The following is a 26364-nucleotide window of genomic DNA, read 5'->3' on the forward strand; positions in this document are numbered from 1 at the left end:
CTAGGCCAGTGGCAGTTTTTAAAGATCGTTCCCACGTGGGACCAAATTAGGCTCTGAGGACCTGTGCGTCAGAAACAGCATCAGAGTGAGACGTCTACCTTTGCTCTTCAGCTCTGTGCTCCACTGCTGCCCCCGCCCCTTCTGGGACGTCACTACGTCAGCAGGTGTGATTCGTTCCCCGCAAGTTCAGCCCACACCGGTCAGAACCACCTGCAGGGTCGGTGGGTCCGAACTAGCCGTACTGCTCCGAGAAAGACCCCGAGGTAGGAGCAACAGGAACCCGCAAACAGCCTGGTTCCGGTTTGAAGTTTCTCCAGGTGTCAGCAGGTGTATCACTGGCGGGAAAACATGGTCCGTTGCTCGGCGGACAGTTAACGTCCAAGCGTCGCTCAGTTTCAGGTTTGGAAACATTATTTTTACTGTCGTTATCGGAGGAATATAATAATATATAAAGACGTGAATAACGTTTGACACGGTCAGTGCGCTGGTTGGTTTTATTATTAACTGGTTTCTGTGATTAACTAATCAACACGATGTTTCTGAGTCTTGTTTGAGCTTTTCCTTCCGACCTTAAGTCTCTGTTCTTGTCTGGGAAGAGCTGAGACCAAAGTCTGTTCACTTACCTGTAACTTTGACCGTGTCTGAGTAAATAAGCAGAAAAACCGTCAGAGGTTCGCAAGGAGTCTGGGAAATGTAGGCACTGGAGAAATAGCGGAGGAGAAGCACGGATTCAGATTTTTGCAGGGAAAAACAACAGAAATGGTTTAAAGACTACAAGGTGAATGTTCCTGAGTGGTTGAGTCGAAGCGCAGACCTCAGTGCAATAGAAAACTTGTGGCTGGACCTGAAAAGGACTGTTCACGCCTGATCAACCTGACGGAGCTTGAGCAGATTTGCTAAGAAGAAATGAGTAAAACTGAGACCAGTCCACAAAGACTCGAAGTCCAGGACCGACTTGAAGGGGCTGAATGTTGATGCCATCACTTATTTGACAGCCATAGTTTTATTTAATTGAGATTACTGTGTAGAAACCTGCTTTCACTTTGACATTAAAGGTTTGTTTTGGTCAAAATCCCAAATGATATTGACCAGGATTGATTTATAAAACTAAAAGGGTCAAACATCCAAGGGGATGAATGAAAGTTAATGACAAACTTTGTTTCCTCTCAGTTAGTGTGATGTGTCCAAACATTTCTCAGGAGTCATTATTTATATATATCTATATTCAGGACTGTAAACCAGAACCATAAAGTCCGGTCCCTCCAGGTCAGGGGTCCTGTGTTTAACGAACACATGTAGAACTAAGCAGGTGATTGGTGGTGTGAAGTGTCGTGGATCTGATGTGGGTTTTTTCTCTGTACAGTCTGGACTTCCCCATGGGCCGAGTGCCGCAGACCCAGGATCAACCTGGGCCTTAAAGAGAAGCCGCCGACCAGGTAACAACACACCTGTGTGTGTCTGTGTGTGATTATTGGTGTTTTATTTCCAGAGTAGACTCATTTGAAGGTGAACTTGATATAAGTGAAGATTTTTCTAGTTTGTGTCGTGTTTTTTAAAAATAGTTTTGTTTTTGGAATCAAACAATGTGTAAATATTTAATAAAAACCCCTGATATTTAAATAGTCGTAACATTTTGATCGATTGTAGAATGAAGAGCAAACGTCTGTTGGTTTGGATCACAGATAATCAATGAAACTGATTTCAGACAAACCTTCAGCAGAAAGTCTCATCCAGGCAGCGACTGGTTGTAGTGATTTAATGACTGTAGAAGGAAAAATATTTGATGTACAGACACAAACCAAATGCACAGATACATTAAACCAGAAATATTTAATTCATAATTCAAGTCGTAACAGGTTTAAAACTGAAGAGATTTTCAAAAACAAACCCTGAAACCGCGAGACAGAAAAGATCACATGGACCCAGGAAAGTAAAACCTGACAGGCAGAATCAAACTACAGGCTGCGATAACGAAATATTAAAAGACAAAAACGTCCTCCTCGTTCCACAGGAAGCAGAAACATCTCCATGGCAACGTGATGGAGGTGCAGGAAAGCTGAAGCTGGTGTCGGAGGAATGCTAGCGGAAAAAAGGGAATGATGTGGGTTCGTGTCCAGTTCGTGCGCAAACGTTCAGTCCCACCAGTCACACTGGAAACAGACGTGTTCGCGGTGCACAGTCACAGTTTTCGTGCTGGCTATTCCTGTTTCTCCTCACTGAGCAATGGGATGAGCTGTGCCGAGGAAATCGCTGCAACACAAACACAGAAACGCACAGAGAAACAGGAGAGGGTCAAAAGTGAAATGCAGAAACGTTATCGTCAGCATGAAGGAGGGAGAGACAAAGGGAGGAGGTAGGAGCCAGGGATGGAGGTCAGACTGGACTCATCACTGCCGTACCTGAGGATGTTTGGCAGCTCAGGGCTCCTGTAGATGAACTTGTGCTTGTAGGCCAGAGATGAGGGGAAGGGGACGAACTGGACCTTGTGGCCACTGAGACTCTTGGACTGGGAGGCCAGGTGGTAGAGCTGCACAGAGAGGGAGGTTTAGTGTCAGTGCAACAGCAACAACAACATTTAAGTTTCCTCTTCCGTGACACTAAAACTCCTGGGTGCACTCTGCCCCCTTAGACCTGACCCAGACCTGCACAGTCACAGCTGTGTGGATCAATGGTCAGCAAAGTTTTAACCAGCTTTAATTTTTCCCCTACATCAGCAGGAGGGGTCTGATGGTCCCAGACTGAGCGTACACCCTGACCCTGAGCCCAGACTTGCAGCAAAGTCCTACAGACCTGGGTTCAGAGCAGGAGAAGCAGGAGACCTGCAAGCAGAGTCCTGGTCTCAGCATCATGGTGTCAGTCTGGGAGAGAATGAGGTTCAAACTGCTAGTCATCATGACACCTGGCGCCCCCTACAGGACACCCTGACTGCTCCGAGCAGCAGCTTCAGCACCAGGCTGACAGGGACCGACCCACCTTCCTGTTACATCATCATTATTGTTGCTGCTGCTGTAGCAGTGAGAACGTTATGTGTGTTTGAGTGTAATTACAGTCTTAACAGTCTGCTGCAGTGAATCAGCGTCAGTGTTGGGTTCGTGTTCCTGTTTTCTTATTTAAAATTAACTAAAGAGAGCATGTCCTTGATTTATCTGTATAAATAAAAAAATAATAAAAAAGGACCGATGTCGTACCTTTTTGCCCAGGTAGAAAGGAACCACGCTGTCGTCCTCGGCGTGGAGGATCAGCACCGGGCAGGAGATGTGATTCACACTGAAAACAGACACAACGTTTGATATTTTCCATTACTGCTTGCTCAGGTAACGGCACACATCAACAGAAGGATCAGCTGTAGTTCCTCTAACAGCCACAAGATGATGCTCCAGCAATCAGACCCAACAAACCGGTCCAGGAACTGGTTCAGTGGGCTCTAGCAAATCAAAATGCAGCAGCCTGTAGTCAGAGCAACCACTGAAAACACCTGCCTGTTCGTGGAAAAGGCCTGGAGTTTCTAAAACTATACCTACACCAAAAGCATTCTGAGTATTGACGTTTCTGAAAGTTATTGACTGAGAATATTTCTGAAACTTGGCAAGATGCCCTGATATTTAAAATGCTACAGGAAAAAGTTTAGAAATGTATCTTAGACTGTCCCTGAGAGCTCGGCCCCGGAGCAGCTCGTGTTGGTGTGCTCTCTGAAAAGGTTCTGGAAACACCCTGAGTTCTTACAAAAAGGCCTTTGGTCCAGCTCCAGTTGCTCTGTCATGTTTCTGGGGATTTTTTTTTTGGATGTGAAACCCTAAGCTGCAGCTCAGAGGTCAAAGGTCACGGCTGCTGTCAGCCGAACTAGGCTGAGTGTTACGTACTTCTCGTCGCTGGCGAAGCGGATGTTGTTGACTGTGATAGTGTCCAGGAAGAACCAATCAAAGCCGGGCAGGTATCTGTAGACCTGAGGAAAAACAAACACAAGAGCTGAATGTACACCTGGCTGCAGGTGTGTGAGAGGTTAGAGTGAATGTGAGAGGGCGTGTGTTGTGTGTCACCATGGAGAAGGGGTGGCTCCTGGCCTCCTCTCTGATGTTGGTGAACGGAGACTCTAAGATCAGGGAGTCAGGAGGACTTCCTGCAAATAACAGCAAATATTAAAGCTCCCTCAGTAAAGTTCATAATAAAGATCAATAAGGTTTGATGATCAGACTGTATTTTGTTGGATCCATGTGGTTTTGAAAAGGAACTACTACACAAAATGGAAATACTCAGGTAAAATACAAATATCTCAGATCTGGACTTGAGATACTTTCCAGCCCTGCTGGATGTGGTTGTTAAACAGTGGCCCAGTTCGTGTCTGGGACATTTGACAGTGTAAGTGAATTACGTGCCAACATGTTGGTGCTGTGTCTCAGTGTAAATGTACAAATGACAGTTGTGTGTCTGACCTCTGTCACACAGACGTCTCACCAGGTTGGTGGCAACTCTGCAACACAGAACATCTGGTTTAGTCACAACATCACTGTTACAGTACGGTTTGAGTTAAGTCCAGGTGAGGGTAGAGGTCAATGTGCCCACATGGAAGTGTGTGTGTGTGTGTGTGTGTGTGTGTGTTTTACCCCGTCCCCAGAGAGTGTCCCCAGATGTACAGCGGCGTTTGGTCCAGCTGCCGCTTCAACCGATCGTAGATAAAAAGAGCGTCTGTGGTCATTGCCCCCTCTGATGGAGACCCCTCTGAATCCCCCCAGCCTGCACACACACACACACACACACACACACACACACACACACACACACACACACACGGGTCATCCAGCTGTGCTGTCAGAGTAAAAACAGCAGGATGTCAATGTGTTGATGAAGCAGTTACGCTCACCTCTGTAATCAAAGGTGACTACATGGTAGCCTAATGAACTGAGGACCTGAAGGAAGACAGGCACATACGAGAGTTGGGAGTCAGTCACATGACCACTTAAACGCAACAAACGACTAATCTTGTGACATATATCCAAAAGATTTCGCTTGCTCCTCAGAAGACGCTGTGACCACGGCAACTACAAACATGGAGGCGGCTGTAATCACGGTAACGGTACACAACATGGATGGACGTGGCTGTAACCACGGTAACGGTACACAACATGGATGGACGTGGCTGTAACCACGGTAACGGTACACAACATGGATGGACGTGGATGTAACCTCCCAACAGTGAGAAGATGAATATGGATGAACCGGAGACTAAAACTAAACAGTCTTCTCTTTGGACTAAAAGACATTTTCGACTAAATCAGTCGAGTCACAACAGAAAAGACGTTTCCCAGAATGACCCAAAACCAACCAATCAATCGATCAATCAATCAATAAGACGTGTAGGTTTTTACCTTGTACAGCTGAACTCTGTGATCTCCTCCTCTGTAGAGAAAAACAACTTCATCAGCAAACAGTCAAACCAACGTGAGGTCAAAGGTCACACAGAAGTCTCTGCAGTCGCCATGTTGGTGCAGGGTTCAGCTCAAAACAACAGTTTCTGCTGCTACTGGAAGTTTTTAACAAAATAAACTACAAAACCAAGCAACAAGTAAGATTTCACAGCCGTCACGTTACGTCGTAGAAAGACGAACGAATAAATCTCTAACAACAATGTTCATCTTCAACAAACAAAAATCTCACTGACTACATACAAAAGACAAAGTGTCTGTTTGTAAATCCCCTTTTTTATTGTGAACAAACCTCCTGGCTCATAAACACGTTTCTAACATCTGCGGCAAAGAAAATTCACATCAAGAGGCTTCCCTGAACCAACATGGCGGAACATCAGCTCATAATGAATCTGCTGGTTTGTATCTGGGTGTGGGTGTGTTTGGATGTGGGCTCACCTGGTCCCTGCGTTTCCATGAAGATAGAGGATGACGGGATGTGTGGAGCTTAACGTGGAGTCATACCAGTCGCCGCCTTTCCCCTGAGCTTCTCTCCACATCTGAGCAGGAACTGTGTGCCTGAAACACACACACACACACACACACACACTCGTTATCAGGAAAATGTACCTAAAGACCAGGGTCAGTGTCTGGAGGAGTCCAGAGTGAATCAGGTCTTTGCTACTGTAACTGTCCAGTTCACACTGGACATTTTCTTCGATGGAGGACACTTGCTCCTAAAGATGTTCTTGAGTTCATTAAAACTGTTCCTGACTTTTTAAGAGTCGTTCCCAAAGGAGGTCACTGTGCAGGAAACGCCCTGAGCTTATTTTTGGATTTTTATTACTGAGCTAAGGAGCAGAAATTTTAATTTATCTGTCCACTGTGTTTAATGTTGAACTGTGTGTGTGTGTGTGTGTGTGTGTGTGTGTGTGTGTGTGTGTGTGTTACCAGACTCCGATCTTCAGTCCAGGTTCAGGCTCCAGGTAGAAGTTGTGTGTGTGGTTCAATCCCTGGTCTAGGGGTCGCTTCAGGTCAATAAAGTATGGCATCCTCACTGGGGGGGGGGGTGCAGTAGAGGTCAGAGGTTGCTGACCAGTCACATGACTCACACACTCAAACATTTAGTGTGAAACAATCTTTAAAATGATGCAAACACCTATAATGTCAGTCACATTTGTCTTGGTCTAAGTCAACGTGTAATAAAACACTGATGAACTCGACAACAATAACAAGAATAAACGGGACTCACTGAAGTTGAGGAAGACCAGTTTGGCCTGAATGGATGGACACAGTTTGATGATGACGGGAACAGACACGTAGACGAGGAACAGCCACAACATGATCCTCTTCAGTTTCCCCAGCAGACCCAACCTGAGGAGACACGTTAGGCCACATCACTGCCAGCACTGCACTCGTTACTCCCGTTCGCAGGAACACAGCAAAGCAACACTGCTCCCTGTGAACGCAGCTCTGCTCCGAGGCTCCCCATGACGTCATCCTTCCTCTGCAGTGTTTTACTGAGCCCACAGCTCTGCAGTGAACAGAGACGTTCCTGAGAGTCACAGCCCAACCTGCTTCTTTTTCAGGCTGAATGTAAACAGCGCTGTGACAGTCTGGGGTCCGACCCGCAAAAATATCCCACAACACAATGTAGAACCAGAAAACCAGTTTCTAGAGGCACAAAACCAGAAAAGCAGCAGGAGGAGGTGTGAAAACCAGGGGCCCGTCATGTGCATGAAAACGTCAAATGTTCTGACTGAATCCCACAGTTTGTTTTAATTCTAATAACTGGACCTGGACTTCTTCACCAACAGAAGAAGGATGAGAAGAAATGAAACCTGCAGAGAGAAGCAGCTGCAGCTACAGTCTCCTCTTCAGGTTTGACTTCTCACTTTCTTGTGGGTCCATTTGCAGCAGGTTCAGATATAAGGTCTGTTATGTGTGTTCACGTTACAGGATCCACTTTAAATTATTCATCCAGCCAGAGAGTCTGCTGCATCTGCCAGAAACCCTTCTACCTTCCTGAGCAGGAGGTACAACCAAAGGACTATTCCTGTTTTTCACACCTTTAATCCCAATGAAAAACCTTTGCTGACATGTCCTGAATCCTCATCATGTCCGACAGCAGACTCACTTTTTACACAACCCAGTGAAACCAGTCAGACCAGTCCGGAGTGTCAGTTATATATTCTAATCCGCTGCAATGATTAGTCTGTTATTATCTTATTACTGTTTGTCACTGGCCTGCCGATGTAAACAGAAACCGGTCCAGGCTCTAAGTGGACGCATTGAAGGGGTTTGGACTCTCATGGAGACAAACTCCCTGCAGCATGAGCACAGATCTGCAGCAGCGCACTCTCAGGTTTCCGCCTGCAGGATTATCAGCTGATGCCTCGCTGCAGCCTCAAGGTCACGCAGAGGTGAAGCCGCCGCAAAGAGGTGGGGGTGGAACTGCAGGACATGCCCGGGTGGTCCTGAAGGTGCAGAGCTAAAGCCACAGGGACCATGCCCATTTATTTTCTTTACTGGACACCAAAGTTTGCTTCTTGTGGCTGAATTAAACAGAACGAGGGTCACTGAACGTCATGTGATGTGTGAGACGCTGACTCAGCCCTCCACTTCTGCTTTTGGGGTTCAGCAGCCTAGAGCTCAAACCCGTGACCTGCCGCTCACAGAAGCCGAGGGTCTGAGCAAACAACCAAGAGCTGGACTCTTGTCACAGATTTTAAAAAGACAGACTCACTTCTTCTTCACACGACAAAGATCTAATTTCAGAGTGTACCTCTATTTAAAGGAGGTCACGGCTCCTTCAGTCTGCACAAACTGACTGCAGCACTTTAAAGGAGCATTCTGCTGTTATTCTCTACTTTCCCATGATGACTGTTTGCTGCAGGAGTTTATTCACTAAACTCTGTTCAGACTTTTGGAAACGTTTAATGTGGAAGCAGAAATGAGACTTTTTGCCCTCAGCAACCTTCAGGAGCAGGTTAATGGCAGCACCTGATTTTCATTTAGTCTTTTGAAGGACGCAGCTAAATGACGATGTTCTGTGGAAATTTACAGAAAATCAAGGAGCTTGAATTTCTGTTTGTTTCCAACTGCTATGGAAAATAAAACACTTGTGCAATCATGTCCTGATCTTCTTGATATTCTACTGCTGTTTTGTTTGAATCCAAATAATGACCATCATGTGCACTGCAGTGTCCTGGGGCGGCGTCTGGCTCGACCTCCTGGTGGAGTTTAATCTGCAGAGGCTCTAATGAGGATTAGACAGAACAAGAGTGAACCTGACAGGCCACATATCTAAACGTGTGTCCATTAAAGTTTCACTCAGTAAACAATCTCAGCTACTGTAGCTGCCTGTGCACGTATAGACACTCCCAGAAAACACACAGTACGGCAGCTGTGACGTGCAGCAGCTCAAACAATAACAATAAAGACAAAAACCATCACAGACAACCTGTCTGCCATGCTCCCACTTAAAAAAACCATCCTGCAGCGCTGTCACAGCAGGTGTGTGGGAAGGTTTTCAGTAGCTCCACAATGAGTGGCTTACTTAAAGCGAAAGCACCTGAAGTGTCCACGATGTGTTCTAGTGCGCGGACTTATGTGGTCAGAGTGTGATGTGGCTCAGCAGAGCAGGTCAAACTGTTTAACTTCAGATGGTTAACAATTTTTAACACGTCAGAAGACTAGTAAAAAAAAAAAAAAAAATCTTAAAGGCCAAAGTGAAGTTTGAACAAATGAACAAAATTATTTAAAAATTCTGTTTGATGTAGAACAGCAGTAAACACAGACACTAAAAAGTATGTGAGTATAATCAGCAAAATATACCTCAAATAAAAAAAGGAATGAAGTGAATGCAGTAAAATGTCTCCTGTGACACTAACTAGACAGTAAATTATATCATTAGGTATCTATTGATATCTATATGAGTTTTACTGTTGTGGGTGGAGCCAGTTTTAGAACAACCATGGTCAGACTGATCAGAATCTCCCAATCAATAACTGAAGCTCCATGGCTGTCAGTCAGCAGCTCCAGGGTTTGTTTTTCACATTTCAGATCTACTGCCCCCCTCATTAGACTGAACGTGTAAATGTTTAAGGCTGAACTATCATTGATTCAAAGGGTGTAGGATCGATAATTGTGATCGATTGGTTTGATAAAATGCTCTGTAAGCCTGGACAACATTACAAAACAGGCAGCAACTTCTCAAAGATAAATGTTTTCCAGAAAAACATTTTAGCAGGGGGCAGCACGATGGGTTAGTGGTTAGCACTGTTGCCTCACAGCTGGTTTGAAACCCATCAGGGGCCTTTCTGTGTGGAGTCTGCATGTTCTCCCTGTGCTTGTGTGGGTTTTCTCCAGGTACTCTGGTTTCCTCCCACAGTCCAAAAACATGTATGTCAGGTTGATTGGTGACTCTAAATTGCCCATAGGAGTGAGTGTGAGTGTGTGAGGTTGTTTGTCTCTATGTGGCCCTGTGATGGACTGGGGACCTGTCCAGGGTGGACCCCTGCCTTTCACCCAAAGAGAGCTGGGATAGGCTCCAGAAGATCCCTGGGACCCTGGTTTTAGGACTAAGGGGGTCTAGATGATGGATGGATGGATGTCTCTATGTGTCAGGTTTAGGGTTACCGTCTAGTATTGATAATCTTAGCTGAGCAGCTTCTTCTGAAGATTTAATAAAACCAGACAACAAATGTTCTCAAATCATAAAGTCCCAGTTTCTCGCTATTTTTAGCTCTGCCGCTACTGTACAGCTCCATGCTGTCCTGTATCTGGAAACTCAAAAGAGGCACAAGCTTAAAGGAGTGTCTGCTCAAAACAGACGTATCCAGAAATAAACTTTGTTACTGAAGATAGTTTTCCATGTAAATCACATAAAAATAAGCTCCAGGCCAAACACGTCACTGATTTCCACAATACACAATCAGCTCAGTGCTAACATGTAATTCTACCAGTGTCATGTAGGTCTAAACACAGGACTAGCAGTTCCATCAAAAGCTGCAGGGGGAGGAGATACTGAACCAGGCAGACCTGAGTGAAAACTGGTCCTAACTCAGTCAAGCCCACACACAGACACATATTTTTGGATCCAGTGTGACTTCCACTCCCCGAGGGTCTCATTACTTCTGGTGTCCCTCCACAATAAATCTCCATTAGAAACCAGAGCAAACAGAGGCCACTGTACAGGGTCCTGCTGTTTTGAAGTTTCCTTCAGTGTAACAGTGATCCAGCGATGGTTGTCTGTGGTCATGGGTTCACTGCAAACAGCAGCTGATAATAATGAATTCTGCATATTTTAACTGAGATTATTTTCCTTGATTTCCTCATTATTTCCATTTTCAATCAGGACAGATGTTCCCAAACAAGCCTACATTATGTTACTGTTTACACCCATTGGATGAGAAAATTGTTCCCTTTAATCCATTTTCACGGTACACCCTCTCAGACTCCCTTTCAGCTTCCAGTCCAACCAGCTCACCAATCTCTGTGAAGCCAGTTAGACCAGTATGGAGTATCACCAGCTCAGAGTCTAAAAAACTGGACCAAATGCTGCCTGATGCGGCTGAATGTTAAGTTTTAATGATAAATTCTGGAGACGTTCACTTACAATCCAGATTCTGAAACTTCACTCACCTGCAGCTCTTCTATCAGGACGTTTTTATAAATAAATCTTTAAATAAACTACGGTAATTAATCTCTTTAGGCGGACTAACAGATGTAGGTGTTGACACACCTGTACCGGTGCCCGGTCTTACCTCCTGAAAGGTTTCCCCATGCTGCGCTCTTCACCCGGGGGGTGCTGGCTGCCGGATGCGGGCCTTTCTGCCCCCCTGCCGGGACGCGTCTTCAGGTCCGGGTCGCTGTCCAGCAGAGTGCCGGTGGTCCCGCTGTCATTCTCCGCAGTCAGCGAACTATTCCTCTTTCGCATCGCTGGAAACGTTAAAACCAATGAATGTTAAGCGGAAAAAAGGCTGAGGAGGAGCCGCTGCTGGGGGCCTGTCAGCGGGGAGGAGGCCGTGATCCTGCCGGAGAGGACGAGCTGAGTCCCCGCTGCGCCTCCTGCTCGGACTCGCTCCGAACTGATCCGCAGAGAACAGCTGACCCGCACCGAGCCGCCGCAGCCAATCACAGAACAGGAGCACAACCACGTGGTCTCTGTGCTGCGTGTATGGCCTCTAGGGAGCGTCGGAGCAACGGAAATCAAAACAAAACCGGTTTTGTGGGTGAAAATGCACTTGGCCTTTAAATGCACCTCGCAAGATGATTTTATAAAGAGAAAATATGAAGCGGACAGTGAAGCAGAAATGTTATATAATAAAGTATTTTTGTATTTAAAGCAGGGCTAAGATTGTTTTCTGTATTAACTTGTCTGACGATTCTTTTTTCGATTAATCAACGAGATCATGAAAAATGTCCATCGTGACTGATCAGAGCAAACATGGTTCGGCCCAAAGTACAAACCAGAACATTTATGTTTTAAAGCTACATCACAAAGAAAAGCAAGAAGCCGTGCCATTTGAGACGCTGCATTTTTTGCACCGTTTTACCAGTTTTAAAGGAAAGTGACTGAAGTTATTAATCGATTATGAATGACTGTGGTTCGTTTTGGTGACAGTTTTGCTGCTAAACCAAAACCCAGGAAGTGGAAATTTCAGATCTTATTGGAGAAATATTCTCTTGTACGAAGCTGTTTTTCCCAGTGGAACAAGAACGCAACACGAATTAGCCTCGAAACTAACCCGGTTAATGAACATGCGACATAAACTCTGGTTTTCCTGCTCGGACCCACCTCTGGTGGATCTGCAGGTGTTATGGCGGAAAGTGACGGCGGTCATAGAAAGGCATTACGGTCCGCGGGAGCGCGCCCACCCTGTTAAACGTCACGACGTCGCGAATTTCTTCTCGTGCACATGATTTTGTCCCAATCAAACCATAATAAAGTTTTAAAAACTCAATAAAAATATATCAGCAGCGTATTAAATTAATCTAAACTCACTGCCTGACTCTGTGTCCTCAAAACATCGCACTTCCGTCCTGCCACGGGGACACACACAATTTGTTTGTTTTTTTTTTTTGTTTTGTTTTGTTTTTTTACCTTATTACAGTTTGATCCGGAAAAATTCAGGCCTGTGCTTCAAAACGGGCCAGTCACGCTAATAGGCTGTGCACGCTCCCGCGGACGGTGGGCACGTTCTGGCAGGCGGTCACTTTTCGGCGCAACACCGTCATGCGAAGTGATTCTCGGGTTGTTTTTAGCGAAACGGGATTCGGGCCTGAAGACGGTGAAACAGCAGAAATGAAATCCACGCCCTCACCTCTCAGTCCGCCCTGAGTGGAGCCGTTTCACCGCATCGTTGCGTGAAAACTTCAGCAGCGGCGATTCGTTTTTCTCTTCGACGTTTGACCCAAAGCGGCACCCGTCATCCTGTCACGTGATCGCAACATCACTCCGGGTTTTGCCGCGAAAATTGAGCCGCTGTCCCGCAGATAGTGCGGGGTTTTGTCCCAAATACAGACTGATTTCTGCTGTGCGTGTTTGCGTTTTGGGGCTCCGGGATGTTTTGTGAAAAAGCCGTCGAGCTGGTCAGAGAACTGCACCGGATGAGCGACGGACAGCTGCCCGCCTTTAACGTGAGTAACCGGCGGTGCAGTGACGGTGTTTCATTCACAAACGTGATATTTTAAAGTTTAGTTACTAATCGACAGAAATACAAACATAATAAAACATGTCAAGGACATTTTTACACAACTTGATCTCCTCATTACATTTCGGCTTTGAGCTAATACACCAAGGGAGCGTTGAAACTGCCCAGGTTCACTTAAACAATCCAGCAGCACACACACCTTAACGCCTGACTAATGTTAGGCTGCAGCTCTGGTTGGTGGTTGGACATTGGCCGAATTACACAGGTGGTGCTAATGTTTTGATGAATGTGTGAAATTATCTTCTAAGTCACTACTGGGAAAAAGTAAAAGTTAAATCGGAGAGTTTTTCAATGGAGTTTGGTAGGATTGAGTCAAATTTGCACAGATAAGTCAGGATTTTAAAACAGGAGCAGGATTTGGACTCTAGCAGAATGTGGTTCAGTTGAAATCTCTGTTTCCAGGAGGACGGACTGAGGCAGGTTCTGCAGGAGATGCAGACTCTGTATGAACAGAACCAGCGGGATGTGTGAGTCCTGAGGATTTAAAACACTTCTACACTTTATATCATCTGATTGTCTTAGTCTGACCATGTGCTCGTTTCAGTCCAGTGAAGCCCTGTGTTTTGTTTTAGTTTGAGTTTTTTCACTTCTGGTTTATTTTAGTTAGTTTCTTAGGAGAAACCTCTCAGGCTTCCTCTCATCCCATTTCTGTGTTTCAGAAACGAGGTGAAGTCTGAAGGTCGGGCTGACTTGATTCCCTCTATCAAACTGCGTCACTGCTGCCTGCTGAGGAACCAGCGCTGCCTCACCGCTTACCTGTACCTGCCAGACTCACCTTCACACCTGTGCATCATGTGACCCCACGGTTAACTCTCTCTTTAACGATGTCTCTGCCCCGGCAGGTATGACCGTGTGCTGAGGATCAGAGCTCTGCGGTGGGCGTATGGTAGCGTCCTGCCTGGCAGCGTCCAGTTCCACATGTGTGCGGAGGAGGTGAGTCTGCAGCTCAGGTCCAAGTTCTGAGGTATTTGTACTTTACCTGAGTATTTCCATGCTGTGCTACTTCATCCTTGGACTTCACTACATGTCAGAGTCAAACCTTGGACTTTTTCCTGCTCTACATTTATCTAATAACTTTAGTTCCTTTTCAGAATCATATGGATCCAACAAAATACAGACTGATCATCAAACTTTATTGATCCCTGGTGGGAAATTCCCAAGATACCCAGCAGTATATAAAGTACTTCAAATTAGAAGTCTATAAGGTAGTTAACATCAGCTACCCAGCAGTATATAAAGTACTTCAAATTAAAAGTATATAAGGTAGTTAACGTCAGCTACCCAGTAGTATATAAAGTACTTCAAATTAGAAGTATATAAGGTAGTTAACGTCAGCTACCCAGCGGTACATAATGTACTTCAAATTAGAGGTATATAAGGTAGTTAACGTCAGCTACCCAGAAGTATATAAAGTACTTCAAATTAGAAGTATATAAGGTAGTTAACGTCAGCTACCCAGAAGTATATAAAGTACTTCAAATTAGAAGTATATAAGGTAGTTAACGTCAGCTACCCAGAAGTATATAAAGTACTTCAAATTGGACTGTGGTTTGTGTCTCAGCTGCAGTGGTTCAGTCAGTACAGAAAGTCTCTGGCCTCCTTCATGCGGTCGCTGAGGGACGGCGGTCTGGATATCACTCAGGACATGAAGCCTCCAAAGAGTCTTTACATTGAGGTGAGATGCTCTGGCCTCCAGATGACCTCTGGCCTCCAGATGACCTTTGACCTCTGACCTTAACATTTCTGTTTTCCAGGTGAGGTGTTTAAAGGACCATGGCGAGTTCGAAATCGACGATGGGACGGTGATCCTGCTGAAGAAGAACAGTCAGGTCAGAGCAGGAAACTGTTTTATCCACATGTCCAGGCCAAGTCCTCAAACGCAACACACAACAAATGCACGAAAGGCTTCACTGACATCATGTCCAGCTGTTGTTGATTAAAGAAATTAGATTGATAGGAACTATTTTCCACAGCTGGAAATGCTCAGTGTCAATAAATACAAACTGTAGGTTTGTTTTCTGTTACTGGTAAAAGCTCAAGTTCATCCTGAGCAGCAGAAAAGCTGTAAAGTCCGTGTGTGCAGGGACAGTATTTAGCCCCAGGAATAAGTAGAAGAAGAAAAACATATGAATAAGAATCCCAGTGAAGAAACAGCACCATGCCAAAGGCCGCAGGTGTGGATTCAGTCTCACAGGAAGTCCCTCTGCTCACGGCGTCTCTCTGTCCTCAGCACTTCCTGCCACGATGGAAATGCGAGCAGCTGATTCGTCAGGGCGTCTTGGAGCACGTCGTGTCCTGACGCAGGAGAGCGAGAAGAGGAGCAGCCGAAACATCATCACCTACAGCTTCGTCCTCATGAAGACGCAGACCCAGTTTTCTACACGTTATAATGCAAAAATAAAATCTGCTAAAGGTTTTTCCGTCTGTTAGTGTGAACTAACACGCATGAATATTCCTGCTGCATTAATGTACATGCTGAACTTTACTGAAGTAGTTATTGGACCAGTTTGAAGTACTTTATAAACTTGGGAGAACTTCATCTGCACCAGTGCATCATTTTCTACGAGATCTCACATGTTTGAGGTTTTACCTGGACAGAAAACTGGAAAAGTAACTGCACCTGTCATGGAGCGCAGTAAAAAGTAGAACATCTGCCTCTGGACACACGGAGTGCAGTAAGAAGTACAACAGCTGCCCATCAGTATATAAAGTACTTCAAATTAGAAGTATATGAGGTAGTTAACATTAGCTCACAGTACTATCATGTGCAGTGAAGTTCAAACATTGACTGTGACTGGAATGACCTGAAACCAGCAGCTGCCTGAAGGACGAACATAAACAGACACGAAGAAAATGAGACAACAGGAGCAGAAACACAGGAATGATCCTTTAATAAGACAGAAAATATGAAAGCTACAGTCCTGAGAACATGTGCACTGCAGTTTATAAAAAGAACATAAATATACCTGGAGACAAACAAGCAGACACTGCATTCACGGACAAAAGTATGTGGACACCATCTGCTGCCACCAGTCATTTTGAAAATGTTTTACTGTGAATCAATATCTGGCTAATTTTAGATCTTTTCAAAAACATTCAAATAAAACAAAAACCTTTGTTGCTTTAAACCCCAAAAACTGATTATAAAAATAAATCAAGAGTTTTTATAATCGTTGAACTTTAAATCAAAACTCTGGTTCCAGCCCCTCACGTGAGTATTTACAGGAGTTTGAAGTGTCATCTTGGAACATAGTGAGACTTTTTTCTTACTATTCATAAATCAAATGATAAATCGTGACAATAATAAATAGATTAACTAAAATCAGTTGCAGAACAACCAAATGCATCTACTCTTTCAGTCTGAAATGAAAGAAATGCACGATTCCAGTGTAGAGTGACTTAATATTATTAGCTGATTAATTGAATTACAGCCCATCATTTTCAAAAGTCTCGTCAAACCAGCAGTTTAAAATTTTCCAGCTGCTAAAAACATGAAAAACAAAAAATATTCATCCATTTTATTTGTAAAAGTGCCAAACCTTTACCCCAATATCACAACAGTCAATAAGGTCCGAAAGTTTGTTCGTTTTTTTTTACTAGAAAAAAAAAACAGCGCCCAGTAACCAGCTCATCCTAAGACTGTACAGTTTGAATAACGTCCCAAAAATGTAAGAAAAAATAAGCAAACATTTGTGGAAAAGACAAAAATAATCAGAATATGTGGAGCAGACGTACTGTATGTTTTTAACCCACAATAAACTGGTTTAATCAATGACCTGAATGCGTCCACATACTTTTGTCCAGGGAGTGTTGCAGGCAGACGGTGACAGGCCTCTGTGCTGAATTAAGGCATACACATAATAGATCAGGTCTCAATATTTTTGGATTGATATGTGAAAAAAGCAGCAGGGGGAAGAGTGAACCAGTTTCCATTCACACCTGCTGCTGTGCAAAAGCTGTAAACGCTGCATTCCGCTAAACAGGGAGGACGGACGGGTGAGGGGAGACAGACGGGTGACACAGAGACATGGATGGAGGCGGGTCTATGTGAAGATGAGGCCGGCCTCACTGTAAACCTTAAAGACCTTCTCGATGGCGTTAACGTACGCTGCTGTCCGCAGGTCCAGACCCAGGTTGTACCGGTTGGCTGTTCGCATGATTTGCTGCATGACGAGGAGAGAGGAGGAGGAAAGGAGGAGTTAAAAGAGAAGATGGAGGAGGAGCCAAAAAAACTGATCCTCTTAACAGGATTTCTGCAGGTTTTATCAGGTTAAACCTGATAAAACCTGTTTTCAGACTGCTCCGAACGTTACGGCCTGTTTCACATCCACACTGGGGGAAAGTGTGAAGGACCTGAAATGTTTCTCTGCTGCAGGAGCTGCTGCCCAGTGGGAGGTGCTTGGTGCAGCTCCCCATGTTAACACACAACAACAGAGTTGGATGGAGCCGTTTGCTGGAGCCTTTAACGGCCGACTTCAGTGTCTTTATACCCAAAGCTCCTCGTGTCAGTGTTTTACTGCACATGGTGCAGCAGCTTCCAGTTGGTTGTGTTTAACAGGCCCCAACCAAACTCTGAATGTTTCCAGGCCATGTGTGTGTGTGTGTGTGTGTGTGTGTGTGTGTGTGTGTGTGTGTGTGTTACCCTGGCAGAGCGCTCCATGGTGAAGGCCAGACCTGAGTGAACAATGTCCTTCTCAGATGCTCCCTGCAAGCGAAACACACTGTTACAACACCACAGAAGAAGAAGTAGTGTGTGTTTGTGTGTGTGTGTATGTGTGTACTCACAGCGATCCTGGCCTGGAACTCAGAGGTGGGGACGACGGGAATGGCACCGCCATGTTTCCCAAACTTCCTCTCTAAACTCTCCTGCACCGACACTGTGGCGAGAGAGAGAGAGAAGGTGAAGGAGGAGGGAAGGAGCAGAAAGGAGGAAGTGACATAAGACGAGGAGGGACGACAGGTGACTCACTCAGCAGGTGGTAGTTTGAGTCTCGCTCGTATTTGAAGGTGAGTCGACCGTAACTGACATGATTCAGATTCTTCAACCACTCGAAGTACGAAACGGTCACACCACCGGCGTTCAGATACATGTCCTGACAGAGGAGACAGGAAACAAGGACGAGGAGGGGAGACAAGGAAAGGAGACGAGGAGAGAACTGTCACTAAACCAACAGGTCTACACGTGGAATCCCAAACACAGTAACACAAAAGCTTCATTGACATTTTGTGTGTTTTTGCGGATGGAGAGTTGAAGGACACTGACCGGGATCACCATGATGTTTCTCTCCAGGAAGATGCGATCGGCTTCAGGCGTGGTCGGACCGTTGGCTCCCTCTGCAATGATCTGAAGTCACAGACTCCAGGTCAGTTTACTGACAGTAGTGTCAAAAGGCTGGTCTCAGCCCTAAGTCATTTAATTGGTCCAATACAAAACTGGTCAAACACATTTCTGTCTGCTTGTTCTCTCCTTCATTTGTGCTAAATTACAAATACACATCACCACCGGCTGCTTCCTTCACACACTTTGGTTTGTCACTTTATTGCATTTGTTACGTTTGTGACAATTTACTGACGTGAATAAATAAAAAGCAGCAACTAAACATCTATTGTTCCCAAACAGGCGGTTCTGATCTAATGATGTGCGTCACCTTGGCTTTGATCTTGTGTGCGTTGCTCTTGGTCAGCTGTTTCTCGCTGGCGGCCGGGATCAGGATGTCACAGTCGGCCTCCAGGATGCTTCCCTCGTACGGCGTCGCATTCGGGAAACCCGCAATGGTTCCGTTGGCCTGAGACGGAGAGACAGAACATTCAGATAAAACCTCTTCCCGGATACAAGGGGAGAAATACACCAGATACTTCCCCTGAAAGCCCAACACGAGGCAGCTGAGAAACTGGTACAGCTAAAAAGTCAATTTATGTCCAGTAACTGAAACAGATTCAATCAAACAGGAACTGAAAACAGACAGTACAACTTTAACTCTGGTCTTCCAGCAGGGGGCGCACTGCTTGGTTGTATTCATTGGTTTTTATTGCATTCAGCTTGTTATGCCCAGTACTGACCGGTTTGTCTGTTATGCCCAGTACTGACCAGTTTGTAGTCCTCCAGCTCTTTGGGGTCGATGCCGTTCGGGTTCCAGATGCTTCCGTCTATTTCTCCGACACCGACGCACTTTGCCCCAAACCGATGAAGGTACCGCATGGAATGTAGACCCACATTACCGAAACCCTGCAGACGGAGCAGAGAGTTTAGGGGCTGCAACTACCAATCTGATTACTGATTATTGATTAATTGTTTAGCATGCACCAATATGGCGGCAACTCTGATGAAGATAGTTCAGAATCTGCCATCCAGGTCTCTCCCTGCTACAGGTGATGAAGAGGGCGGGGCATACCTGGACGACAAAGGTCTTGTCCTGGAAGCCGGGACACATCCCCAGCTGGGTCATGTAGGCCGCCTCGTTGATGAAGTTCTCGATGCCGTGGAAAACCCCTCGGCCAGTGGCGGAGATGCGACCGTGGATTCCTCCCTGACTGATGGGCTTCCCGGTGACGCAGGCGTGAGCGTTGATGTCCTGAAGATAGAAAAAAAAGATGAAGAAACGTCGCAGAAGGTTTTTACAACGGTGTAAAGGTTTAAAGCTGACGGAAACACAGTGACACCAACAGAACCACAGGAGTCGCTTCTCAGGCTTCACCTCCATCAGTGGGAATTTTAGGACAGAAAACGTCTCGATCAACAGGCTTCATGAACTACACAAGCATCAGATCTCTAGAGGTCCAACAAAGAGGACGTGAGCGATTAACACCCAACAGTCCCGATCAGACCCGATTGGTGATTTATCTCCAGGAAACATGGCTCCTCTCTCAGCAGGCCTGAGCCGGGCCAAACAATCAACTACAGCTCCGTCCACTTCCCCGTCCTCTGACTCACATTGTGTCCCATGATGGTGGCGAAGGTGTCAGCGATCCAGGACATCTCTCTCTCCCCGGTGCTCATGTCCGGAGCAGGAACATCGATACCAGGACCTGCAGGACCAACATGGACTGTGATGGGTTTGAAAGCACTAAGGCTGTTGTTCCTTCAGAAATCAGCGTCTGTCCAAGTTAAGTCTCTGAACGCCGTTTTTCATCATATAATAATAAATGTTAGTCCCATTGCATCTTTTGCACAAACAATGAAATACATAAATACCAAACAACCACACAAAGACTGACTGCGGGAAACGCTACACTCATGTTTTTGTTGTTGTTATGATGTCAGGCTGTGTGAGAGTTTACTGTTTCAACCTGTGTCTGTGGTTTTGAGAAAGTAGAGCAAATGAACTTCCTTCCTTGTTCTGCTGAGGCTGTTCACTCACCAATGAAGCCTTTTTTGGCGAGCTCGATGGTGAACCTCCTGGTGATTTTCTCCAGCTCATTGTCCTGAAACAGAGAGACCTCAGGTCACAGGTTGGAGGTTTAGTTCACCTGCAGGTCAGACACAGGACAGGTGCTCCTCAGTGTCAGGCCTGTAGGCAGCTACACTTTTTTATAAACAGGATGAACATTTTGGATCACAGGGACCGTCTGACTGGACCTTGGTAGTTTGGGTCACTGTGCTGCAGAACATTCAGCTCAGACCGACCAGGTCAGAGAGAGAGAGAGAGAGAGAGAATCCCAGTGTCTCTCGGTCACTGACAACAGTGTTATCACCATTTAAAGGGAAATACCATACGACTGTGGAGGAAGAAGTACTAAACAAGTACTGAGATCCTTTACTGCAGTAACAGTATAAATACCACAGTGTAAAAGTCCTGCACTCCAAATCTTACTGCAGTAACCAGCGCTCTGTCCACCTTCAATACCACGACTGAGGTGTTCACTGCTGTGTGTGTGTACTTTGGGATGGGTTAAATGCAGAGCACAAATTCAGGGTATGGGTCACCATACTTGGCTACACAAGTCACTTTCACTTTTCACTTTCATGTACTTGAAGTATCCAAAGTAAAAGTACTCATTGTGCAGAATGGCCCATTTCACATGAATGGATCTGATATTATTGGATTATAATTATTGATGATTATTGTGTTGATCACTTTAATGTTGGAGCTGATGTTAACTACCTTATATACTTCTAATTTGAAGTACTTTATATACCGCTGGGTAGCTGATGTTAACTACCTTATATACTTCTAATTTGAAGTACTTTATATACTGCTGGGTAGCTGACGTTAACTACCTTATATACTTCTAATTTGAAGTACTTTATATACCGCTGGGTAGCTGACGTTAACTACCTTATATACTTCTGATTTGAAGTACTTTATATACTGCTGGGTAGCTGACGTTAACTACCTTATATACTTCTAATTTGAAGTACTTTATGTACCGCTGGGTAGCTGACGTTAACTACCTTATATACTTCTGATTTGAAGTACTTTATATACTGCTGGGTAGCCGACGTTAACTACCTTATATACTTCTGATTTGAAGTACTTTATATACTGCTGGGTAGCTGATGTTAACTACCTTATATACTTCTAATTTGAAGTACTTTATATACCGCTGGGTAGCTGACGTTAACTACCTTATATACTTCTAATTTGAAGTACTTTATATACCGCTGGGTAGCTGACGTTAACTACCTTTTATACTTCTAATTTGAAGTACTTTATATACTGCTGGGTAGCTGATGTTAACTACCTTTTATACTTCTAATTTGAAGTACTTTATATACTGCTGGATATATTGTGAGTTTAATATCTGTCTTAATTGATTTGGTGGTTTTACGTTATTAGAGTACTTACTGAGTAATTCTTTGGGTTGATCTTCACTCCGGCTTTAGCTCCACCAAACGGCACATCTGGAACACATTCACTTTATTTTAATAGCAGGAGGAGAAAACAGCAGCACGGCAACTCATTTATGTGTGTGTGTGTGTGTGTTTACTCACCGACCACGGCACATTTGTACGTCATCAGTGAGGCCAGAGCTTTCACCTCGTCTATAGACACATCTGTACTGTAACGGATGCCTGCAACACATCAGCAGTACGGGTCATTAAAGACTCTTCAGTCCGGCGTCTCCAGAAGGAGCAGACGTAAAGGTGAAGCAGATCTCTGTCGCCTGTTCATCGTCTGATCAGTCCATTTTGTCAGAACACAGCAGCCCCAGGTCCAAATCCCCATTTAAACAGGACATCTGAGATTTTAAAGGACAGGTTCACCATTTTCAAATATTTGTCCTGACTGGATCAACGTTGAGTAAAAATGTTTTCATTTCTGTTTTCACGTGCACAGTAAAGAAGACACAGAGTGAAAGGTGCCATTCTGCTGGAGGCAGATGTTTCAAATGCTGACAGCTCAGCAAAGCCAGATGCTGCATTGTTGGTTTTACTGATGTGAACACTGACACCTGTTGGCTCTGACGGGAGCTGCCTGTGCTTGTCTGGAAAATAAAAACAGTGGGAACTTGAGCCAACATGTGCAGGCCTGCTCTCGCGCTTTAAACACGTGTGTACAGCTCCGTCACCAACTGAAAAACAGGCGGAGACACAAACCACATTTACGTTCTTGGAGAGAAATGGATCAGATCACAGAACGATCCTTCCTCATGACAGTAGCAGGAGGAAAACACAGAAGTAAACAGGAACTGAGGAAGAGTCTGAGGAACCAGAAAAACCTGGCCTTAGTTTCTGACGCTGCAGGCTCAGTTAAAGGAGCAGCAACACTTTGACATCGCCTTAGTGGTGGAAAGTACATTTACACTGTACTTTAGTGCAATCTGAGTATTTCCATTTGTGCTACTTCATCCTTGGACTTCACTACATGTCAGAGCCAAACCTTGTACTTTTGCCTACACTACCTTTATCTTATAACTTTAGTTCCTTTGAGAATCAGATACTAAACACAGTATAAAGTCTGTACTGCTGTGTACTGGGATGTTTTCTGAAACGGGGCCAAACCAGACTTCAGATACAAACAGAGACACAGACACGACAACACAACTCTACTAACTCATGTGTGTTTGATTTCACAGCAGCAGTGTGTGCAGTGTGTGTGTGTGTGTGTGTCCATTTCTGTGTGATGACGAACTTAAAAACTGAATTTCCACTGCAGAGTTTGGTGTGAAAACCAGTGTTTAAGCCTTAAAACTAACAAACGAGCTGCAGTGAAACCGTTTTACCAGAGTAAACGTTGTGTCATCAGTGTGTCCAAATGCACTTCACACACTCCTGTTGTCACTGTTACTTCATTTACAAAGACACTTTCAGGGTCTGCCTGCTGCATTTTTGTTCCACCACAAAAAAACTAATCAAATGAGCAGAAAGGATGAGCTGAAGGAAACTTCTTGAATGAAATGTCCAGGTTCTCACTTCTGTTTCTGACATTGCCATCTCTACTGACACTCTCCGAACATCACAGACCAAACGTGGATTCATCTGCTGCTGAAAACAGTCCCCAACAACTTGAAACCAGCTGTGAAACTACCGCACGACTGCAGCGACCACATCATCATCATTATCATCCTCAGGGTTCATGGGAGCAGCTACCTGACGGGCAGTCACCTCCACAGCTGGAAACACTGACAGCAGAGCAAACACAGTTAGTTATTACTACTGCATTGATCCCAGCAGCCACACACGCCTTCACTGAGGAGATAAAACCGCAGAGAACTAGAGCTACAGCGTTCACTCGTGAACACACTCGGATCATAACGATCAAAATCCACCATCATCGGCTACATCACCAGTTCAGAAATCAGCTCCAGAGAAACAGACAAGCTGGAGGAGCAACGGAAACAGAGACTAAACAGTGAGAACCCGTTCTCAGGTTCTGGAGCTGGTTTTTGGAAAAAGATGGGCCTCCCATTGTTGGTGAGGAAGAACCATGTGAGCCAGTGCAGCAGTGTGGCTCCCTGCTGTGTTTTAACAATGAAGGTCTACGGCACAGACCAATAAGCTGAACCAGGTTCTGGATTCACACATTACCTACTTTTGCATTCATGTCTACAACTACTGCAGCGGGTGTGAGGTTTCCCTCTCAGCACAGATCAGCAACCTGTGTTTGAACTGGAGCCACATTTCTTCCTAAATGAGATTTTCCGGTGCAGGACGTCAGCGTCCGTTGGGATCAACTCGTCTCATGTTTCTGCTGACAAATTGCTGTAAATCTTGAGTCCCGAGCAGCACTCTGAGGGTTTCCTGGAAACAGCCCATCATTGAGGAAGCAACTACTACATGTTTAGACACGAAAAGCCAAGTTAAATAAACAAGTCAGACAGAAAACGTCTCACACACACACCTGAAGCGTGGCAGTCCATGAGATTCATTCCTTTACTAAACGATTTGTTGGTGCACAGTTGTGCTGAAACATGCAGAGCTGCACTGAGTGAGACTCTATCAATAATTCTCTCATCAGTGTTGAAACTGTTGAATTATTTAGTCTATGAAATGTCAGGAAACACCGAAAACTGCTTTTGTAGGAATCCTAACTTTCCAGTCCATAAAAACGTCTCGTGCATTAGTGTCACACGCACTAGAAAAAGCACAGAACCAAGTGATTCCACTTGTTTTCCTTTTGTGCTTGTCAGAATCAGCCTGTGGCTGTTGTTTAAAACAGGGTCAAACGTTAGTGAACGCATCACGTGTTTCCAACCTGTCAACCAACTAACATCTGCTGATGGGTGGAGGCTCCGAGCTCCTCCCACAACCTGCACGGGTTACCTGCTTCATGTTCCCATAGGCACCATCAGAAGAAAACCAGTCAGAACAGTGGCTCACAATCCACCTTTAAATCTCAGGTCTGGACTAAAGCTCTTTAAGACACCGTTCAGGTGGTTGTGTTCAAATAACTGATGTTGTGCACTGGCGTCTTCAGTGAGAGAAACAGGTTTTTATTTGTCAGGTTAAAGTCGAATTTGTCAGGTTAAAGTCGGGTTCTGCAGCAGAATTACCAGTTTGAATACGCAGGCCCATCTGCAGCCACATGTCCCAGAGCAAACAGACCCGTTGCCACAGATAAAGATGTTATTGTGAGATTAGAGGTGAACGTACAGAGAAGTGTCAGCACACAACCGGCCGAGCGTCAGCAGTCCTGTCAGGGCAGGAAACTCAGCCACCTTCATCAAACCTGTCAGACGCTCCTTTCCAAACAGATTTCCATAATGAGAACATGACACCGACGTGACGGCTTTCTGACTGACTGAGTAAGTCCTGCAGTGAATCCTCCTTCATGAAGGTTATAGTTCAGTTTGTGTTCAGGCTGCAGTTTTGAACTGGACTCTGTTACTGAATACTGGACTGGCTCTTAGTGTAAGGCTAAAACAAATATCTCTCAGTACAAACTGCAATCCCCTAAAGAAAAAGTACACTCATTGTACTTTAATACAATTAATGAAGTACTTGTACTTTACCTGAGTATTTCCAAACTTTATTGATCCCTGATGGGAAATTGCCAAGATAGCCAGCAGTATATAAAGTACTACAAATTAGAAGTATATAAGGTAGTTAACGTCAGCTACCCAGCGGTATATAAAGTACTTCAAATTAGAAGTATATAAGGTAGTTAACGTCAGCTACCCAGCGGTATATAAAGTACTTCAAATTAGAAGTATATAAGGTATTTACCAGCTCCACCTTCGTAGTACACTAGTTTCAGTGCGTGTGTAATAAAACAAACATTATAAAAACAAATAACACAAAGTGAGCATGTAGTTTGGTCTGAGCTCTCAAAAGTCCTGCCCCAGCTCTCACCTCCCTTGCAGGGTGTCCGGTGCTGGCTGTGCTGTGCCCGGTAAGCCTCCACCACCTCCCACTCGCCACTGTCTCTCTTGATGGGGAAGCTGAGGCTCAGGACGTGGTTACACGGTTTGATGATGCGCAGGATGCCGCGGACTCTCTTCCGCTTCTGCTCGGGGCTCTCCCGGGTCTTCAGGTCCTCCACCAGCTTGTTCTCCACGATAGCGGCGCCCCGTTCGAAAAAGCCCTCCACCATGGTGAAGAAGTTGGGGTCGTCGTCCCGGTCCACGGCCTGGCTGTAGCCGCGGTACCGCTGCAGGTACGCGGACGCCGGGAGAGCGGAGTCCGCGGCGGAGCATCCCAGGACGCTTCCTGCTCCGCGGGTTAGCAGCTCTCCGAAGTACCGGTACATTTTGTGCTTTATTGCAGCTGGCCCTACTGCGGCTGAGCGACTGAGGAAGGTGAGGAAATGCAGCGGGGGAAGCATGAAGCTGCTCCGCCGCCCCGGCTCCGCCTTCCCGCCGCCCGA

The 26364-nt window shown here is 45.3% G+C and overlaps 3 protein-coding genes across 4 annotated transcripts; 1 reads left to right on the top strand and 2 right to left on the bottom strand.

Moving 5' to 3' along the window:
• Window positions 1-160: 160 nt before the first annotated feature.
• gins1 (GINS complex subunit 1 (Psf1 homolog)) lies at window positions 161-15533 on the top strand. Of its 2 annotated transcripts, XM_026309367.2 has the most exons (8): window positions 161-399; window positions 1364-1436; window positions 13520-13584; window positions 13777-13875; window positions 13960-14050; window positions 14679-14792; window positions 14872-14946; window positions 15348-15533. In XM_026309367.2, the coding sequence occupies exons 3-8, from the start codon at window positions 13550-13552 to the stop codon at window positions 15414-15416; spliced, it is 483 nt and encodes a 160-aa protein (XP_026165152.1). In that variant the 5' UTR covers window positions 161-399; window positions 1364-1436; window positions 13520-13549; the 3' UTR covers window positions 15417-15533. The 2 variants fall into 2 exon arrangements, with proteins under 2 accessions (XP_026165152.1, XP_026165151.1); XM_026309366.2 differs by lacking the exons at window positions 161-399; window positions 1364-1436 and adding an exon at window positions 12508-13043.
• Window positions 1741-12834, bottom strand: abhd12 (abhydrolase domain containing 12, lysophospholipase). Its single transcript, XM_026309358.1, has 14 exons — window positions 12728-12834; window positions 11168-11342; window positions 6652-6773; window positions 6351-6456; window positions 5859-5978; window positions 5364-5394; window positions 4859-4904; window positions 4602-4731; window positions 4431-4468; window positions 4038-4117; window positions 3861-3943; window positions 3189-3267; window positions 2400-2527; window positions 1741-2250 (listed from the first exon to the last, which is right to left on the bottom strand). The coding sequence occupies exons 2-14, from the start codon at window positions 11338-11340 to the stop codon at window positions 2214-2216; spliced, it is 1173 nt and encodes a 390-aa protein (XP_026165143.1). The 5' UTR covers window positions 11341-11342; window positions 12728-12834; the 3' UTR covers window positions 1741-2213.
• A 458-nt stretch (window positions 15534-15991) lies between the features above and the next one.
• On the bottom strand, window positions 15992-26348 carry LOC113131742 (glutamate dehydrogenase, mitochondrial-like). The gene is made up of 13 exons (XM_026309353.2): window positions 25851-26348; window positions 22050-22130; window positions 21904-21959; window positions 20476-20539; window positions 20049-20143; window positions 19510-19689; window positions 19206-19343; window positions 18766-18903; window positions 18381-18461; window positions 18087-18210; window positions 17903-17994; window positions 17760-17822; window positions 15992-17280 (listed from the first exon to the last, which is right to left on the bottom strand). The coding sequence occupies exons 1-13, from the start codon at window positions 26320-26322 to the stop codon at window positions 17161-17163; spliced, it is 1704 nt and encodes a 567-aa protein (XP_026165138.1). The 5' UTR covers window positions 26323-26348; the 3' UTR covers window positions 15992-17160.
• Window positions 26349-26364: the final 16 nt, after the last annotated feature.

Source organism: Mastacembelus armatus, chromosome 15 (genome assembly GCF_900324485.2).
Source record: "Mastacembelus armatus chromosome 15, fMasArm1.2, whole genome shotgun sequence".
NCBI classification, from domain to species: Eukaryota; Metazoa; Chordata; class Actinopteri; order Synbranchiformes; family Mastacembelidae; genus Mastacembelus; species Mastacembelus armatus.